Here is a 15,436-nt window from a genome sequence, read left to right on the forward strand (position 1 = left end):
AAAAAAAAAAAAAAAAAAAAAAAAAAAAAAAAAAAAGACCTCTGCCAAAGATCACAAACTGGCAGCCCAACGACTCTATCTCACTTCCAAGTGTGTTTTGCTTGATCCATGCAGTATTTTTAAATTAGATACTTTCATGAAAATTCTGTTTTATGGCTTTCTTCAAAACAGTATCAAAAGCTACGGCATGAGCAGGCTTGCATCCCTGTATGGCAACAAGCTGGGGCTGGGCAGCACCGTCCCGCCAGATGAGCACGCACCTCCTGGCACTTCTCCCCGCTCTTCACTTCCAAATGCCCTCCGCGTCCTGGCGGCTCACTCATTTCACTTATTCCTCTATACCCTGAGTTCATCTGAGTTTGCAACCCTCTTCCATGACTGATAAATTCTGTATCTTACTATTAATCTATACATCTCAGGATCATGCAGTCCTACTGTCTAATTAATCTCCAAATCAAACACTTTAAAAATAAACTTAAAAAACATTATTTAAAAGCTAGTTATAAAGTTTACATAAGCAACTTATTTAGTGTTGACTTGCTGTATCTTAAGGTAGGCTCCACACTGACATCTCATGGGTAGTTTACAAATCTGCCTATTCAGTCCCTTGCTAAGTTGACAAATTCATTCGGATACCCCTAACAAAACTGGTCTCATTTTCGCCAACCCCAAAACGTAACTTTATTACTTAGCTATGGAAACTAACAATAAAACAGACTGAAAGATACTGTATGAAACAAGGACTGCTATCACTCACTCTAGCAGAATGAAAAGGGAATACATCTCCAAACCTCAGTGAAAAAATAAAAACAATACTTTTTTTGTTATAAAACCAAGTCAATGAAAGAATCTGAGTCTACAATATCTGCTGAAAAATATCTGAATGAACAGGGGAGGTAAACCTAACAAAATCTCTCTCAGGCACATTAGTCCTGAGGGTCATTTCTGCTTTTAAAGAATACAACTGAACCTTGAACAACAGAGATTTAAACTGTGCTGGTCCAATTATATGCAGACTGTCTTGCTCCTCTGCCCCCTGAGACAGCAAAACCAACCCCTCCGCTTCCTCCTCCTCAGCCCACTCAAACGTGAAGAGAATGGTGAGGATGAAGAGCCCTATGGTGCTCTACTTCCACTTAAAGAACACAAAATATATTTTCTCTTCCTTATGATTTTCTTAATATTTTCTCTAGCTTACTTTATTGTAGGAATACAGTCTAAAACATATTCCATACAACACACAACATATGTACTGTTTATATTATTGATAAAACTTCCAGTCAATAGTAGTAGTGGCTCACGCCTATAATCCCAGCACTTTGGGAGGCTGAGGCAGAAGTATCACTTGAGCCCAGAAGTTTGAGCCCAGCCTGGGCAACACAGTGAGAACCAGTCTCTATCAAAAAGATTAAAAAATTAGCAGGGCATGGTGGCATGCACCTATAGTCCCAACTACTCAGGAGGCTGAAGTGGGAGGATCGCTTGAGTCCAGGAGGTTGAGGCTGCAGTGAGCCACAATTGTGCCACTGCACGCCAGCCTGGGCAACAGAGCAAGACCCTGTCTCAAAAGACAAAAACAGGCTATTAGTAAAGTTTTTGGGGAGTAAAAAGTTATATGGAGATTTTCAGCTGCACAAGGGGTTGGCATCCCAGCCCTTGGGTTGATCAAGCGTCAACTGGATTTCCTCCCCAAATTTACCTATCCACTAATTACATCTATACTGTGAATCTACAACATAAAAGCATTTAGGGGGATTAAAACAAAACAAAACAAAACAAAACAAAAAAACACACAGGAACTATTCGTCATGAGTTTTACCCAGTAGGTAGAGCAAAAAATACATTAGAAGGCAGTATAGGCCGGGCGCGGTGGCTCAAGCCTGTAATCCCAGCACTTCGGGAGGCCGAGACGGGCGGATCACGAGGTCAGGAGATCGAGACCATCCTGGCTAACACGGTGAAACTCCGTCTCTACTAAAAAATACAAAAAAAACTAGCCGGGCGAGGTGGCGGGCACCTGTAGTCCCAGCTACTTGGGAGGCTGAGACAGGAGAATGGCATAAACCCGGGAGGCGGAGCTTGCAGTGAGCTGAGATCCGGCCACTGCACTCCAGCCTGGGTGACAGAGCAAGACTCCGTCTCAAAAAAAAAAAAAAAAAAAAAAAAAAAAAAAAAAAAAAAAAAAAAAAAGAAGGCAGTATAAATGGCATCCAAGTCCTATTTGTTGTTTAAAAATTAGCAACTACATCTTCCTGCTTTTGCATAAAATCAAGTGAGGCTGTGAATAAGAGGTCCAACCACAATATTGATACTTCTCCATAAAAAATGATGAGCTGCCTACTTGAAAGTTATACCTTCCACCATAAATATGCCTATTTTCAATGGCTGTGTGCCTGCAGAGCAAACAGGATATGAAATCACAGCAGTCATCAAGTTACAGAACCAAAGGTTGATCCAACAAGTTTCTGTGGCTTCCCTGCGCATCTGTCTACAAAATGGCACTCCCCAAGCCTTGCTGGTGAATAAATGTGAGGGTTTGTATGACATATTGGTAGAAATTTTAGCCCAGAGAATTGCGGACCACGTAGCGCAGGGGTCGCGTGCTCCCAAGACTGTCCAAAGGCATTTAATTTACATATAAGACAATGCCAGAAAGCATTTTCCTTCATCTGTTTCCCTGTCCACTAATTTTCTTTCATTCAAAGTAGTGCCTTTCCAACCCTCAAATTAAATAGATAATTAAGCAATGGAAATGATGCCTGAATAATAACTTTTGATGAAGATTCAAGTCTTAGTACAGCTGTTGCAATATAAACTGAGGCTGTGAGAATTAGAGTGTTTGAGCGTTTCTTAATTAAGTGTATCCTAATAACAGGCACAAAGTACACTGAGACTGTAACAGTCACCTGGGAGCTTCCTAGTTCTCAGTGGAAAATGAGACAGAAGAAGGCCAGAGCAGATCCCCAGCTGTGGCTGTAAGAGAAACTCTAGTTGCAAAGAAACTGCAGTTAATAACCTAACTTGCATCACCACATACCAATTCAGTTGCATGTTTGGCCAGAAAAGCTTCATTTCAATGGATATATAACAGTTTATCATAAAGAAGCATCATAATTTAAACATTCTCCTATTATTATTATTATTATTATTATTATTATTTGTTTTGAGACATAGTCTCCCTCTGTTGCTCAGGCTGGTGTGCAGTGATGCGATCTCGGCTCACTGCAACCTCCGCTTTCCGATTTTAAGCAATTCTCCTGCCTCAGCCTCCCGAGTAGCTGGGATTACAGGCGCCCACCACCACCCAGCTAATTTATGTATTTTTAGAAGAGACAGGGTTTCACCATGTTGGCTAGGCTGGTGTCGAACTCCTGACCTCAGGTAATTCGCCTGCCTTGGCCTCCCAAAGTGCTGGGATTACAGGTGTGAGCCACTACACCCAGCCTCACTTTCCTATTATTCAAAATTTAGATAATTGCCATTTCTTCAAAAAACATCCTGATGCATAAATCTTTGCTCTCTCTCTCTCTCTCAATGACAGATTCACAGAATTGAAATTCCTGGGTCAAAGACTATAAAATCTTTTAAATTAAGCATGTTAACAGCTATCACTAACATTCTTTAACCTTTTGGTATTTTTTGTTGTTCTACAATGAGCATGTGTTCACTGAAAAAAATAAGTTCACATTATAAAAGTTATAGAAATTAAAAACAAAAGCTTTACTAAGGTAAAGATTCTTAAAAACAAAGCTTTATAATAAATACTTGAAAGTAGCTTTTACCATTTTAGATGAAACATTTTAAAAAAAGAAAGACAAGTACTTTATTTCGACTGCCAGCTGGCATACTTTGAGAGTCGGCATCATAAAGTAGTATGTTCTGTCTCACCACAGCAGGACATTAACTTCTAGCCTGCTTTTGAGGAGCAGAAGTACAAACAGTGGCACAGGCACATTGGTCGGAATATTCCATGCAGAATGAATTAAAGTAGCAAAAGCTTAAATCTGTGGTTGTCTCTGCTGCCAACCGTTATTCACACAAGTAAAAATGTCTTCTATAATTCATGTATGATAATTTTTTAAATGTTTATAAAAGTTTACTACATTCAGATGTCCTTCTCAAAAGTAGAGAAAGTTTCCATAAAGCTCTTTTTATAGCAATACACATCTATCCTGGTTATAGAGCTTAACACGCTACTGTTCCCAGTTCCCTCTGATACATTCTCTCTTATATTTCACTTTTAACACTCCTTAAGATGTACAGAATGTATTCTATGGGTCCAATTAATGTTACAATGGACATAAACCTTACACTTAGCACCTCTTGCCTTATGGTAAGGAAGCTTTTCAACTCCAACATAAATTCTTGTTTAACACTTTGTAGTTAATTCATTTTACCTACACAACAATTGTGACATAACATTACTGACCTTCAACATCATTCCAGCTTGCTCATAAGCTCTGCAAAGAGAATATAATTTCTCTGATGAGATCTTAATGAAATGAGGGGTATAAGAAACTTTCTAGTGAGGAACTGCTGATAAGGAAAGTGACTTCAATTAAAATGGGCTCATGCACAACATATCACTTCAGGTTTGTATTACCACACAATATAATTTTTTATTCTTTTTTCATGGGGAATAATGGCTTAGAACATCAGACGTTTGAGTTAAAGAGATTTTATTTTGCAGATGCAAAATTAAGTAAGGCTCAGTAAGGTTAAATTAATTTCCATCTGGCAAACCTAAATCTAAGTTTTTTTGTTTTTGTTTTTGGGGCCGGCGGGGGGAATGGAGTCTTGCTGTATCTCCCAGGCTGGAGTGCAGAGGCATGATCCCACCTCACTGCAACCTCCGTCTCCCAGTTTCAAGGAAGTCTCCTGCCTCAGCCTCCCCAGTAGCTGAGATTACAGGCATGTGCCACCACATCCAGCGAATTTTTTGTATTTTTAGTAGAGACAGGGTTTCACCAAGTTGGCCAGGCTGGTCTTGAACTTCTGACCTCAAGTGATCTGCCCGCCTTGGCCAACAAATAACTACTCTCCACAAGGCAGGAGAAAGCTTCCTGCCTCATTTCCACAGGCACTATTAACTACCAAACAGAGAAAAACAGAGATTCTAACTTATTTTTTTTCCCATAGGCTACTGAACAAAATGCTCCTAATAATATATTATGGCAAATTTAATTTAAACTCTTTACATCTTAGAGTTAGGAGTGACTTAGTTTTTAACGTTGAGGTAAAAACTGAAACAAAGAGAAATGATTATTTAAATCAATACAAAATTTATAATTTGGGAAAAAATTACCAACCTACAGAAAAACAATGACATTAAAATGTAATTTGCAAATACATGAACACATGAAGAATACTTACTTGGCAGCATGAAAAAGACTGAATGGAAGCAACGAAGTCAAAGTTAAGGAAAAAAGAAAAAAAAACCCAATAGGTTCTACAGATCTAGTATTTAAAGACAGTTAACTAAATCACTGACCCAGTTGGTTCCAAAAGACAAATCCTACAAACAGGTAAAAAAGAAATAATTCAATGCCTGTCGATATCGTTTAAAACTTCATAATTCCCCAAAACACTGCACAGGTTTTAAACTATTTCTATTATGCAATAATCTGAAGTTTTACCGAAGTGCAAAGTTATTATGACTACAGTTTGCAAGTAAGAGAAACATTTTTTATCGATAAGTTTTCAAATACTTCAGGAAAATATACTGTTATAAACTACTTATAATTTTTATTTCAAATACCTAAGGAAAACTGTATTAAAAAAAAACTGATATAGTAGCTCATGCGTTTTCAATACCCGTGCTACTCTTCATTCTTCAGCACATGTCTATAGATTTCCCTTACTTCATCCCAAGTAAAACCATCATCAAGTAAAACCACAAACAATAGAAAATAAGTTCTCAAATGTAGCTCCGCGAACCAGTGTGGACCTTATGATCAAATTTCACTATAAACACTCCTTCAGAGTTTAAAAATACAGAATTTTTCTAATAATTTTCTAACTTAAAAACATTTTACTTCACAGGTAGTAAAGCAAATTTACAGCAAGAGAAAACAGTTTGTCAAAATCATCTAACAGTTTAATTTCTTTTTAACAGTTGAAAAAGATACGCCCTATTATTTTCATGGGCAACAGCTTCCCTCAGGCAGGCGTCTTTTGCTTGCTCAAACTGTTTGGCATTTTTAAAAGCAACAGCTGAAATAGAAAAAAAAAACCTCTCTATTTCCATCACTAAAAACCTCAAATAAATCATTACTGAAATCTGCATTTTATATGAAGTATTACAAACATACTTATTTCAAATACTCAAGAAGTTTCCTAAACTATAAAATACTACTTTTTTCTAAAGAAATTTCCTTACAACTTTTCCAATTATCAGTAACTTAGGAGCATTTTTAAAAGTTTTTCTTTTTTTTTTTTTTCTTTTTTTTTTTTTGAGACGGAGTCTCGCGCTGTCGCCCAGGCTGGAGTGCAGTGGCGCGATCTCGGCTCACTGCAAGCTCCGCCTCCCGGGTTCACGCCATTCTCCTGCCTCAGCCTCCTGAGTAGCTGGGACTACAGGCGCCCACCACCGCGCCCGGCTAATTTTTTGTATTTTTAGTAGAGACGGGGTTTCACTGTGGTCTCGATCTCCTGACCTTGTGATCCGCCCGCCTCGGCCTCCCAAAGTGCTGGGATTACAGGCGTGAGCCACCCCACCCGGCCAAGTTTTTCTTTTTTAATTGTCGACTACTGGCAACAAATCAGTGTTACTTCCACTCAAAATCAAGAAGTCTTTCTAACACCAACACTCCCTAATGCTCCCCAGGGACAGGCAGATTTTTAAGTCACAAAAGACAGCACCTTACTTCACCAGTTGTACCTTTAATAATAAAAACAGTATTTTAGGTATAGGTCATTCAATTATATAGAAACTGAGGGCCAAAAAGCACATTAAACAGTTTTTTATAATAAACCTTCCTTTTGGCACAATCTTTAAATGTCTAACAATGCGTTTTTTAAAAAAATCTTTTATACTGTTTACTATCTATGAAAAAGATATCTCACTGTTCAAACAGCCAAAGTATATTGCAAGCTGTTTTAAAAGTGTAATCATCAAAGCAAAACAGGAGTGCTTATAAAATATGATCTTATACATTTTGGAAAACTTATCAAGGGTTGCTTACAAAGAAGCAAAAAGCATGATGCTTTACAAAAAGCGTTATTTGTTAAAAACACTCTTAAAATTCTCTTTAATAAAATGTGAAAAATAAATACTGAAACTATTCCCTTCCCTGCTTTTCCGTATGTTGCTTTTTAAAAAATTTATTCTGATTAAATAGATTTTCCATAAGCCCTTAAAGAAAATAAACACAGGATGTTTCAGTGGGAAAATCTCATCTAAAACATTGATTTTTGAATGTAGTTCATGATCTCAGAGGGACAGAAAACAAATTTGTGTTAAATTTCCCTCACAGAGGACACTTGCAAAATGTTGTTCCCTTCTGCTCCAGAAGCCGCCCTGCATAAGTAGGTCCATAAAACTCATACGGAGTTTCAACTTTCCATAATTTTAAAGTATGAGAGATAAACAATTGCCTGATGCCAAAAAAGAGAACTTACTCTGATTTAAATAAAAGCACTGAAGACGCATTTGCTGTTTAACCAAAAGCACTTGCCCTAGATGTTCTCTGTGCTGGGCTAACACGTGTGATCAGGGCTATCGCTGAAATACAACTGAAAACGTGTTCAAGGTACTCAAAATTTTGTTATATTTTATTTATACTCCAAATTACCACAGATATGCTGAAAGCTATCACTCTATAATTCAGAATGCTAAATTTTTAGTAAATTCCCTTTCTGTTGCATATTTTACATTGTTTATATCTTATATAAACTGATTAAAATATGTATATAGCTTAACACTTCACGAACACTCAACAGACACATTCAATGTGACGTTCATAAAAGACATAAGGACCAAGCAAACATATGATTTGCAGATCTGCTTAAGATGAGGCTAAGTTAACAAAAAATTTAACAAACTCCTTATTCAATAGAAAGTATAGAGAAATATGGCAAAACTCATGGATACAGTATTCAAACAACTGGAGTTGACGAATACATAAGCAACACTAAAAACCCACTGCCGTGTATCACCAACCCCGCCCCATCGCTGCTGTCACAGACAGCAGGTACCGGGAACTCTGACTCAGCTCTCAACACATCTGAAAACAACAAGTGGAAAAAAACTTTTGTTTTTTAACTATTAAAGCCTTGTAGAAAGCATATACATATTATGGTGAAATGAAGTTATCGGACTATTTTAAGATTACATGCTGGAGCAACTGGACTACAGTCAAAAATACCTGCTTTTCCATATTCAGAAGCGGCACTGTCATAATCTGGCTTCCATTTTAAAAAACCAGTTTTCAGGCTAGAATGAAAGAAAGACACAGTTAACAGAAGTTACCAACTACATTTATAAGTCAGATCTCTGCTTGTAATGATCTTCTAGGTCTTAAAAAAAAAAAGAAAAAAGAAAATAAAGGAGGAGCCACCAGGCATAAACTTTCCGCGTCACCTGCCTCCACCCAAACTTATGCCTAACAAACACGACCTCACCTCTTTCCCTCGCACTGTCACAGGTATGTGGTTTCCTCCTACAGGTTCTCAATTCATGGTCCCCAGACCAGCACCATCAGCACTGCCTGGGAACTTACTAAAAACATAAATTGTTGACCCCATCCCAAGCCTACGGCACCTCTGAGGTTTCACGAGCCCAAAGGTGCATTAAAGCTTCAGAACCTCTGAAGCACAGTGTTGACAGCAGAGGGACTCATGAAACTGATGCACAGACAAGAGGCTACAGACATAAATGGAGGTATCATAAGCACGTCAAGAGCACAGATGAGACCAGATCTCCTAGCAAGACTGCAGAGAGAGAACACAAAGACTAAGGAATATAATCATTCAGTGGAATAACAGAGGAAGTAGGCAAAAAATTAAAAATTAAAAAATTAAAAAAGCAAAAACTCGCCACCCATAAACAAGAATGATAATCAGAAAGGGAAGGATATTACAAAAGCCAAGAGAAACTGCCTTCCAGGATCCCTACTGGCTTCTCGGATGCCAAATCAAAGAACCATCAATTTTGAATTCTTGTCTTACTTGCCTTTTCCTCAATATTTTATTTTTTTCTTATTTTAAAATAATTTCAGACTTAAACTAATTCAGTAACTGTCAAATTTGGGTGTGCATAAAAATTGCCCAAGCCATCTTAAATTCTAAATTTCATTCAATTAGTGAAGGCCTGCTTGCACAGAACACGGCTTGCTTCAAACGAATCAGGCCAGTATCTTAACTGGAAGATGGGGAATCCGTAGGAGCCCTCAGAAGTACAGCCTTCATTGTGTGACAGCCATGTGAACTACCAAAAAGTCGTAGCTTTTTTTTTTTTTCTTGAGATAGGGTCTCGCTCTGTCGCCCAGGCTGGAGTGCAGTGGTGGTATCTCGGCTCACTGCAACTTCCGCCTCTCAGGTTCAAATGACTCTAATGCCTCAGCCTCCTGAGCAGCTGGGATTACAGGCTTGCACCACCACACTCAGCTAATTTTTGTATTTTTAGCAGAGAAGAGGTTTCGCCATGTTGGCCAGGTGGTCTCGAACTCCTGGCCTCAAGTGATCCGCCCACCCCGTCCTCCCAAAGAGCTAGAATTACCGGCATGAGCCGCTGCGCCCAGCCAGCTACAGTAACATTTTTTGCCAATTAAATTTATTTAACACACTTAGCATCTAAAACTTGTTTGTGTATATAGTGTTACAAAATTCAAATTAACATAAGCAATTTTTCAAGCTTACCAAGAATTTCACTGCTCAGAAAAATAATATCCTTAAATTGTGGTGTGTCTACTGTAATCCACAAAATTGAGGAAATATGCAATATGCAAAATGATAACCCTCTGTTTCTATCCCAAAACAAACATTACATTCTGTATATTAACATAATTGTTTTAATCCCACTAAAACCAAGATACAATCATTCAGTCACCGAAGGAGCTATACACGGAAAGACCCAGAGAGTTTGAAACTGGGCAAACCATCCCAAGTCACATGAATACCACTAATAAGGAAGAAAGATGTATAGCTAATTTAGGTTTATCAGCTATACCTGTTAGTCCTTTTGACTCTTTTTCTCCAAAGAATCAATAAGGAAATTGATCAATTTCCACAGAAAAAAAGAAAACAGCAAAATTACCATCTGTGGGGGTGGGGGGGATCAATTTACAAAATGACTCAGCAACACTGAACTATATCATCATTAGAAAATGGAGAAAAATCAAATATGTCCTAAGCTCCTGGCCCATTTTTCCTACCACCAACCGAGTAACTGTCTAGCAGCATTTCAAACTAACACTTCAAGCCTGAACCCCACACCTCCCTGCCCCAGACCTACTCACCAAGCACATCCATTAACCCCTATCCCCTATCTTGGCTGAAGGCCTCTCCCACTCAACTCCCAACTTAGAAACTTAGGAGTTAACCCTTCATCTCTATATGTAGGCAGGTCATTAAAGCATGTCAACTACATATTGACAAATGTCACCCAATCCTACCCCTGTATTGTACTTGAATCCAGGCCATCACCACCTCTCCCCTGAAGTCAACAACCCACTAACATGTCTGGCACTACCTTCATGGGACAGTCACCATTCCCCCTCTTCCATTCCCCACACCTGGAGCATATTACCTTTTCCTTGCTTCATATCTCCACCATACTACACTGAATACTTCTAGCACTGAATATCTTCTTTTTAGTCCTCTGTTCACTTGTCTGCCTGTCTGAATTCTAAGCTCTTGAAGAAGGGGCCACTTTTGGTTACTCCAGTATCCTCAGTGGCTGGTACAAGTACACAGAGACAATTTGTAAATGTTTGTTTACTGAATATGTCAAAGTTCATTCTCCACACTGCTGCCACGTTTTTCTTTTTCTTTTTATTTTTTATTTTTGAGACAGAGTCTTGTTCTGTCTCCCAGGCTGGAGTGCAGTGGCACCATCTCTGCTCACAGCAACCTCCGCCTCTGGGGCTCAAGCGATTCTCCTGCCTCAGCTTCCTGAGCAATTGGGATTACAGGTGTGCGCCACCACACCTGGCTAATTTTTGTATTTTTAGTAGAGACAGGGTTTCGCCATGTTGGCCAGGCTGGTCTTAAACTCCTGACCTCAAGTGATCCGCCCACCTCAGCCTCCCAAAGCGCTGGGACTACAGGCGTGAGCCACCGCGCCCAGCCTGCTGCCATATTTTTTTCACCAAAAGCAAATCTAACCGGGTTCTCTGGTTAGATGCCTACAACAGCCATCTGAGAAGCCGTCCCTTCACAGTCTGGCCCCAACTCTTCTTCACTCCAGCTCGTCCTCTAGCACTGTGACTACACTACATTCACTGTTCCCAGAGCACATTTTCAGGCCCGTGTATAATACATACTACAGTTTACGCACAGAATCTCTTTCACAAGATTCCCCCTCTGTCTAAAACGTTCTGTATTTTTCAGGCCCTGCTCACAAATCATCTCTTCCTCAAATTTTCTCATGAAGAATAAACTTCTCCCTCTGGGTTACCTATGCACAGTTAATACAGCTTTTTTTGTGGTCCCTATTCTACACACTACTCTTACTACAAATTTTGCGTTTGCTTCCACTAGAAAGTCAGATTGTTGTGGGAACCTCTTGCACCAGGAGAGCCCCGGTACCTTACACACTGACTGCCTCAAGTCATGTGATAGCCTGAGTTTTTCCACTGTTTGAAAATTGGCTCTGCCATCTTTCACCTGTGCAGTCTGGGACAAGTCGTTATGAGGCTTCCCCAAGTCTCATTTCCTCTTACGAAAACTTATTATCTCTATTTGGAAAGTTATCGTAAAGATCTCAGCTTATGAAATGATGTATGTGAAGCACCCACCACAAAGCACGATGCTGGCTTTCTATTAACTGTAACTGACAGATAAAAATGCGCTGGAGTAACGAAACGGGGGGGAAGAGGCTGCCCAAAGGATGAATTAAGGAGAATCAGTTCAGTCCCACAAACATTTGCTGGGTGCCTACTACGTACTGTACCAGAGGTGGAAGGACATACACAGCAAAGGACGAACGAAGGACAGTCCCTGCCCACAGGAAAAGTAAACTGCCAGATGACAAAGGTTCACCGCGGAGTTTTTGGGGTAAACCTATGGTCCCCTCCACACAAGGAGCTTTTCAAGGGCAGTGGTTCTCAACAGGGCGATGTTGTTCCCCAGAGGACATTTTGGGTTGCCACAAACGGGGAGGAGGTGCGACCGGCACCCAGCAGGTGGAGGCCAGGGATGTTGCTAACGAGCCTCGGACGCACGGACAGCCCCGATCACAAGGAGTCTTCAGAAGCACAGCGCACAAGTAAAGAAGCCCCCTTTACCTACCAGCCCGGCAGCACCGCGCCGGGTCCCCGCCCACACCAGCCACGGGGAGCGGACTTCCGGCGGGGCGGACCCACGGCGCTGCCCGAGGCGCAACGGACCTGACTCCAGCCCGATCCCGGGAGCTCCACCCCGGGAGTGCGACCCAGGGGACACCGAGCCCCTGCAGCCCCGCAGGTACCAGCGCGCCGGGTCCCCTTATCCCCTGACCCCTCCCTCCCGCCCCGCCGGGTGCTAAGGCCGCGCCAGTGAGAGACGGACCCGGCGTCCACACACAGGCCCATGGAAGGTTCTCACTCACTATTTCTCTGCTTTGGCGAGGTGTTCCAGCCCCTCGTTTATCTTCTGGGCCGCCATCTCCACAGTCAGGTCTCTGACGTGGAAAGACTGTGCCCCTACCTCTTCCTCGGGCGCCAAGAATCCGCCCAAATAGGCGTGGGAACGCCGAGGAGGAAGCTGGTGCAGCGCGACAGTCGAGCGGTTACGGAGGGCCGGAGGGCCCAAGCCTCTGCGGCGAAGCGGGGCTGGGAACCGACAGGGGCGCCCCGCAAAGAGACATCGCGCAGGCGCAGCGCGTCAAGGCTGTCCCCACCCAGGGCATCTAGCGCAGGCGCGGTGAGATACTGCTGAGGTGTATTTCATTCAGTATTTCAGGGCACTTAATATGTGCCAGGCACTGTGCTAGACGCGGGAAAATCGGCAGACAAAAACTCCTGCCCTCTTGAAGTCTTGCTTTTTCATTGATGTGAAACTGTGGATCCTGTTTGTAGGGTTAATTGGCCTTATAATTTATTATATCTGAAGTTTCTCTGTATCACAGATAGAATAGTATTCATCTATCTATCCATCCTGCCTTTTGGGTATTAATCGTATGTCAGTCAAGAAACGATGGCCGGGCGCGGTGGCTCAAGCCTGTAATCCCAGCACTTTGGGAGGCCGAGGCGGGTGGATCACGAGGTCAGGAGATCGAGACCATCCTGGCTAACATGGTGAAACCCCGTCTCTACTAAAAATACAAAAAACTAGCCGGGCGTGGTGGCGGGCGCCTGTAGTCCCAGCTACTCGGAGGCTGAGGCAGGAGAATGGCCTGAACCTGAGAGGCGGAGCTTGCAGTGAGCCGAGATCGCGCCACTGCACTCCAGCCTGGGTGACACAGCGCGAGACTCTGTCTCAAAAAAAAAAAAAAAAAAGAAACGAAACAGACTTGTAAGCCCTGATTACTGTCCAATAATCCGTGCCCGGCGCAAATAATCGCTCTAATATTTCAAGCCGCGATAAGTGCTCTAAACGGGAAGTTGAGGGATCTAAAGTCGCGTACAGTGGTCTGGTAAAAATAGTAACCAGTAATACAGTTGGCTCCATTCATAATTCATGGTGATTTCAATATCCACATGGATGATTCCTGCAATGCCTATACAGCCTCTCAGCTTCCAATCTCCTGTGATCTTTCCCACAGCAGCGCAGCCACACATTCCTGGTATCACACCATTGACTTTACTCATAACTGTGTGCCCTCCGTAGTGTCAGTTTCAAGCAGCTCACTTTACATTCCCTTTCCATTCCAGCTCATACCTCTTAGTGCCAGTGATTACTTACCTTCATCAGATTCCTCACCTTTCCCTATCCCTCTGCTCTTACACTTCCCTCTTTTCCCAGCATAAATTCAGGTCCCATCATTTTAGTGCATGTACTCTCAAGGGCCTTGGCTCCCTCTCCCTCCTTTCTCCCAGCCAGGAAAAACCCCAACTCTCCACCTACTCTGGAACTCCTCTTGAGCAAGTGAATTTGACTGGAAAAAACAAACGAGCATGCTAACATGACTCATTTTAATGATCATAAACATCAAGCCGACCTTTGGTGCTGCTGAGCAACGCTCCCACATTTCCGTGGTCAAATCACTCACCCACTCTTTGGAGGGCTGTTCACACCTTCCTTCTCAAAACTCCTACACAATCGCTGCTTGCCTGCCAACTCTCACTTCTCGTCGAATAGAAAATAACAATTTGAAGAGCTCTTGCCTTTGGCCTCACCACACAATCTATTGCCAATCAGTATTTTGCCTTTTCTCTCGTGACAACGGGGGAACTGGCTTTGGGCTTTTTCTCTGTCTATCCTCACTTTCTCATTTAGTACCCACACACAAGTCCCCTCTTCATTTGGTTGTCTAGCCTGAGCTTCCTTATAGGAAGGCAGCAGAATTTCAAGAGAGTGAACGTGGAAGCTTCAGGTTTCGTAAGGCCTGGATGCCCACTGCACATTACTTCTGCCACAATTGATTGATGAAAACAAGTCATAAGGCAAGTTCAGATTAAAGAGGTAGGAAAATAGAGGAGTGTAAAATACTGTGGCCATGACTTCCAATTCGCCACAACTTTGGGATGACTGATTAAATGTAAAAGGACTGTTACCAGTGGAAAGCCTTATGTTTTCAAGTGAATTTAGATTTATTAACCACCCAATGCCATCACCCTCTAAAACCATTGAAAGTGCCCAGAAAGTTTTCTAAAGGATCTACACCAAAAGCCTATAGCCTCGTCCACATTCTCCCTTATTTATTCATTCATTATTGAATTATTATTTACTGAATGCCCACTCTGCACAAGACATTAAGCCTACACACCTAGGACCCAATTGTCGAGCAAGAGACAATGCCTGCCCTCATTGCATTCGTGATCTATGAGAGGATACAATATTTAACTTAGTTTTATTTTGGCATCAACAAAGAAAGAATGGGGGAAAAAAAACGCATGATAGTGACATAGCAGTTATTAAGAAATACTTTTTAGGCACGTGGTAAGGGTAAAAGTTCTCAGTGGAAATTTTCCTGTTATAAGAAATAACCCCTGAACCATTTCTGTTCTAACAGAAAAGGCAGCTTGAAGGGCCAGTCCCGCAAGCTTTGATATGCAAATGTAAGCCATTAGAAACTGGGTTCACTCAACATGGCAATTCCCGTCATCTCTTCCTTGTCATCAGGTGTAGCAGGTGT

At 41.5% G+C, this 15,436-nt stretch overlaps 1 protein-coding gene across 1 annotated transcript in view; it reads right to left on the reverse strand.

Moving 5' to 3' along the window:
- Positions 1–13,050, reverse strand: part of NAPG (NSF attachment protein gamma) — a 25,621-nt gene extending 12,571 nt beyond the window's left edge. The window contains exons 1-5 of the mRNA XM_025365051.1: positions 12,749–13,050; positions 8,367–8,434; positions 6,129–6,213; positions 5,374–5,391; positions 4,430–4,460 (exon numbers count right to left, since the gene is read on the reverse strand). Coding sequence (XP_025220836.1) covers positions 4,430–4,460; positions 5,374–5,391; positions 6,129–6,213; positions 8,367–8,434; positions 12,749–12,804 — 258 coding nt within the window. The 5' untranslated portion in view covers positions 12,805–13,050. The remainder of the gene's footprint in view (positions 1–4,429; positions 4,461–5,373; positions 5,392–6,128; positions 6,214–8,366; positions 8,435–12,748) is intronic.
- Between the last annotated feature and the right edge of the window lie 2,386 nt (positions 13,051–15,436).

Source organism: Theropithecus gelada, chromosome 18 (assembly GCF_003255815.1).
Source record: "Theropithecus gelada isolate Dixy chromosome 18, Tgel_1.0, whole genome shotgun sequence".
Taxonomy (NCBI): Eukaryota; Metazoa; Chordata; class Mammalia; order Primates; family Cercopithecidae; genus Theropithecus; species Theropithecus gelada.